Source organism: Chionomys nivalis, chromosome 7 (genome assembly GCF_950005125.1).
Source record: "Chionomys nivalis chromosome 7, mChiNiv1.1, whole genome shotgun sequence".
In the NCBI taxonomy this organism is placed as follows: domain Eukaryota; kingdom Metazoa; phylum Chordata; class Mammalia; order Rodentia; family Cricetidae; genus Chionomys; species Chionomys nivalis.
In genome coordinates this window covers 41246392-41251147 of record NC_080092.1, presented here as the reverse complement: position 1 = coordinate 41251147, position 4756 = coordinate 41246392, and the positions used below count along the sequence as shown (strand labels likewise).

The window sequence follows — 4756 nt, the reverse complement described above, 5'->3', positions numbered from 1 at the left end:
TGGAAGAACAACCAGTGCTCCTAGCCACTGAGCCATCTCTCCAGCCCCTAAAAGAAGTTTCAATAGCAGATAGTGTATGTGTAGATAGTAATAATTTGACAGATCAGAGAGAGCTAAAAGCACTGTGATTTATAACACAGAATTCTCAAACAGAAGCTGTATAACCAGGTCTGACCATGGCGTGTGTGTGTTGGGGGGGATTTAAGGGTCCGTCCTAAATATTGTCAGTTGATAGGTCCCTTCATCTGCTGGGGACGGTTACCCGCTGAAGACATCATCATCAAGTATACAGGCCCAGGTACTGTCGCCTGAACCTGAGGTGAGGTCAGGCATCCTGCCCTGCTGGCAGTGTGGTCATTTGGCAGTCTTCAACGTTAGCCTCCCCATGGCTCAGGCTCATTCGCTCAAAGTCACCTGCTGGGGGCGCCACCAACGCATCCAGTATCAAGTCGTCACGTGTCTGGCTTGCGGCCTCACGGGGAAGGGGGGGCACTGTCACATTTCCTAGTCAGCTGCCCCTCTGTTGGGCTGCGCCTCCAGCTTCATGGCCGCCCCCGCTTCCGACCTGGGCCCCCTGGGATACCTGCTACTACTCCTGCTGGTTACCCCAATCTGGGTCGCATCAGTCAGTCACCGACACCCTAAAAGCCAGGCAAATTCATTGAGTAGTGACGTGGGTAGGTCCCCGTCCCAGACTCTGGGACGGGTGGTCCTTTCAACCGGGTGGAACCTCGGCCCCTAACACCCGGCCTGGCCCCTCCCAACTCACCCACACGTTGTCTCCCCTCCCCCACCCGTGGCCCGCCCCTCCCGTGGCGTGGCCTTGCGCCCACTCTGCATTTGTTCCTCTCCTCAGCCTGTGGCCAGTCAGTTCTGGAGGGTAAGATCTTGGGAGGAATGCCATCCCCCTTTCAGAAATGGCCGTGGCTGGTCAGCCTGCATTACGCTGGCTTTCATATCTGCGGTGGCTCCATTCTCAATGCCTACTGGGTGCTGACGGCAGCACACTGCTTTGCCAGGTGAGAGGTGCAGGGGCTGTTAGGGGTAATGGGACAGGGACACAGGAAAGAAGAAGCCTGGGCCATGTACATGCCCATGGCTTGGACTGCTGTACCCACTCTCAAAAGTTCTTTCCTCCGTACATCAAGCCCTCCCACCATGACTGATACACTCATGCCCCTCTCCTCTGGCTCCAAGTTGCTTCCCGTAAACCAACATAGATTTATCCGCCCTGGCTAGTGGCCAGACCAGAGCCTGACTGCATGGCCTGTCCTCATGAGTTTAGCCCTTCTTTACGGACTAAGCTATGTTCCTACCGGGTTTACCCTCATCAGGAAGATCCCCCACACTAGAGGCCGTGTTTTCCACAGTGAGCACAGAGCTTTCTCTGGCCGGATGGCCCTGTCTCCTGAGAATCCTCCAGTCAGGCCCACAGCTGTTCGGAAGAGGCCAAAGGGGGTCCGGTCCATGTGCGTGGTTATCCGACTCTCAGGCACAGACTCCTAGGGCTCCCCAAGTCTCCATCAGCCCAAATCAGAACCTCTTCAAGGTCAGCCAGATAGGTCTACACTGGTCTGCAGGCAGGCCTGGCCTTTTCAGTCTGGCAGACCCCCATCTGTGGGCTGATGATACAGGGGGCTGCAGGCAGTTGGCCTCCATTCCGGTTGGCAGGGAGAAGAAGATCGAGAGCTTTGATGTGTATGTGGGCATCAGCAACCTCGACGTGGCCACCAGACACACCCAGTGGTTTGAGATTAACAAGGTGATCGTTCACCCCACCTACGAACTCTTTCACCCTATTGGAGGGGACGTGGCTCTCGTACAGCTGAAGAGCCCCATCATATTCTCTGACTCCGTGCTCCCCGTTTGCATGCCGCCTTCCAACCTCAACCTCGACAATGCGCCTTGCTGGGCCGCTGGATGGGGACTGGTCTCACAGCAAGGTACGAGCCAAACACGATCTCATAGGAGTAGAGCATAGAATGGGTGTCCATGGCGTTTGGGAAGGTACGTAGGAGAATAGCCAGAAGATGCAGACACTAAGGAAATAGTCCACTGCCAATAAAAAATAGCTACTGGAGATGAAAATTCCGTGAAGGGTTTACAGCAAGAGGGAGAATCAGTGACCTTGGAGATAGATGAATAGAAATTATCCATATTGAAACAGCAGCAACAAAATATGTGTGAAAGGGAAACAGAATGAGAAGGAAAAAGAAACTCCCAAAAGTAGGTGGGTGGGGGTTCCCTGTGTGGGTAGGGCTTGCCTGTATGGGTGGGGCTTCCCTGTATTGGTGGGTATCCTTGTGGGTGGGGCTTTCCTGTGTGGGTGGGATGTCCCTGTGTGGGTGGGGCTTCCCAGTATGGGTGGGTATCCTTGTGGGTGGGGCTTCCCTGTGTGGGTGGGGCTTCCCTGTGTGGGTGGGCCTTCCCTGTGTGGGCCAGGCCTGGCTGTGTGTTGGGTGTCTCTTGCATATGTACTGCATGCCTCTTGAGGTGGGGATTCTGTCCAGTTTTGTCCTCCATTGACCAAGAACCCAAGAATATCTGTGGCTCCTTTCCTCCAGGAACTAAGACTTCGCTGGACTGAGACAGGCACCCTCACCTGGCAGTTCCTCTCCCTTCTCCTCATAGGCGACACCTTGAAACAGCTACAGGAAGTCCAGTTGCCACTAATCCCCAAGTTCCAGTGCCAGCTACTCTATGGATATGTGTCTTACCTCCTGCCAGAAATGCTGTGTGCTGGGGACATCGCGAATGTGAAGAATGTGTGTGAGGTGTGCCCCATTCTTTCAGACCAGAGCTGGGCTCTGGTGGAGGTAGGGGACTGCTGGGGTGGCTGGATCCGGGCAGTGTGTCACCACCACACACACTCTCACACTTGTGCCAGACCTCAGTGCTGAGGCTCTGGGCTCCGTGGCAGTCAGACAGGGGACTTTGTGTGTGAGGGGGGTGAGGGGGAGGAAATGGGACATAGGCCACCCTGCACCAGAGGGCCATACCTGGACTAGTAGATCACAGACAGCCCCTCTTCCTTCACAGGGTGACTCTGGTGGTCCACTGGTATGTAAGCTGAACCAGACCTGGCTGCAGATTGGAATAGTTAGCTGGGGCCGTGGGTGCTCCCACCCCCTGTACCCAGGGGTGTATGCCAATGTCTCCTTTTTTTTGAATTGGATCAATTATCATGTGAAGACCACACCCATTCCTCCTCGGGTGCCCCCCTCGCTCTCTTCATCCCTGAGAGCCACCCTTAGCGTTTTTGTGACCGTGCTGGCGAGCCTGTTGGTGTGGTGAGGACTGGGACGCCACCCCTGTGGGATGCTTCATGCCCTGTTCCTGTTCTCTGTAGCTGTCCAGCCCCGTCCCCACATACTTTGTGTCATGAAGCCAGGACACTTGTCCCAGACTGTCTAAATCTGTAAAAAGCTGAGCAAAAGAAGTGGAGAGGGTCAGAGATGGACCAGGAGGGAGAGCTGGGGGACAGCTGGGGTGAGCCAAGAGCTTGAGCTCTCTACAGTCAAACTTATTAAAACATTTGTGAAAGAGCCGCCTTGAACTCCTCGCCGCGCCTCGCCGCGCCTCCCACTCCAGTCTCATTACAGAGCCTTCCCTGTGCAATGGGTAAAGTCCACACATTCAGACATGTGTCCCACCATGTGAAAAGTGGCACAGGAGACTGGAGAGATGGCTCAGTGCTTAAGAGCTGCTCTTGGAGAGGACCCAGGTTCAATCCCCAGCAGCCACATTGCAGCTCACAACCATTGCTAACTCCAGTTTCAGGGATCTAATGCCCATTTTTGGCATCCACAGACACCAGGAACAAGGCACACATGAATTACACAGATATACTTGGGGTGAAACATCCATCCGCATAAGATATAGTAATATATTTTATTATATAAATATATTATATAAAATATAGTTTAGAGGGCTGGGAGGAGAAAGGTACAAAACAAACTGAACTTTTCTAGACACCTGGGCAGGTCTGTGGGCACAGTCCAAGTGAGGGGAAAGGCGACGATTCAGTTTAAATGTCAAAAAAGAGTTTTGAAACATGGCAACATCCTAAGTGGGGAAGCAGAAAACAAACTGAGAATAAGCAGCTACGGGGAAGACGCCGAAAGGGTATGTGTAGAAGCGAATCGGCAGAAAGCTCTACAGCACCCAGTCTGGGGTCTGCAGGACCTGTGCCCCCAGGTCCTGCCAGCTTCAGATAGAAAATATCCCCCCGAATTTCCTGTCTGCCGAACATGAACGGACTCCCCAGACAATGCAGCATGACGATGATTGACATCAGTGGCAGCTGCACTGTGTCAGGGGTCGTAGATTTGTGTGAGGAAGCAGGCATGGTGGCACAGGCCTATAGTTCTGGCACTCGGGATGCTGAAGTAGGAGGGTGCCAAGTTTGAGGCCAGCCTGGCTGACCTAGAGAGAGCCTGTCTTTAAACAATGTACTTGGAAGGATGTGAGAAGCACATTTTTATGAGGGTCCGAGCTTGTGGCAGAGTTCTGCCACAGACCCTGCAAGATGACGAAGGACCTCTGGATTTCAAAATGTTGCCTTTCTTTTTTCTTTTCTTTTTTTTCAAGACAGGGTCTCTCTGTGTAACAGCTCTGGCTGTCTTGGAACTTTGCTTTGTAGAACAGGCTGGCCTCGAACTCACAGAGATCCACCTGCCTCTGTCTCCCGAGTACTGGGGTTAAAGGCGTGTGCCACCACCGTCCATCAAAATGTTGGTTTTTGAAAGAAACAAAA

The 4756-nt window shown here is 53.3% G+C and overlaps 1 protein-coding gene across 1 annotated transcript; it reads left to right on the top strand.

The window, feature by feature from the left end:
* Positions 1-544: 544 nt before the first annotated feature.
* On the top strand, positions 545-3294 carry Prss38 (serine protease 38). Its single transcript, XM_057773930.1, has 5 exons — positions 545-677; positions 857-1019; positions 1672-1943; positions 2632-2774; positions 3040-3294. The coding sequence occupies exons 1-5, from the start codon at positions 545-547 to the stop codon at positions 3292-3294; spliced, it is 966 nt and encodes a 321-aa protein (XP_057629913.1).
* The last annotated feature ends 1462 nt before the right edge of the window (positions 3295-4756 follow it).

What these genes read in the sequence shown, in the direction of transcription:
- Prss38 (XM_057773930.1), top strand. Translation starts at nt 545, where the DNA reads ATGGCCGCCCCCGCTTCCGACCTGGGCCCCCTGGGATACCTGCTACTA. An exon ending in TTCATTGAGTAGTGACGTGG is followed by an intron (nt 678 to 856) that starts GTAGGTCCCCGT and finishes TCCTCTCCTCAG; the next exon opens with CCTGTGGCCAGTCAGTTCTG. An exon ending in ATGTGAAGAATGTGTGTGAG is followed by an intron (nt 2,775 to 3,039) that starts GTGTGCCCCATT and finishes CTTCCTTCACAG; the next exon opens with GGTGACTCTGGTGGTCCACT.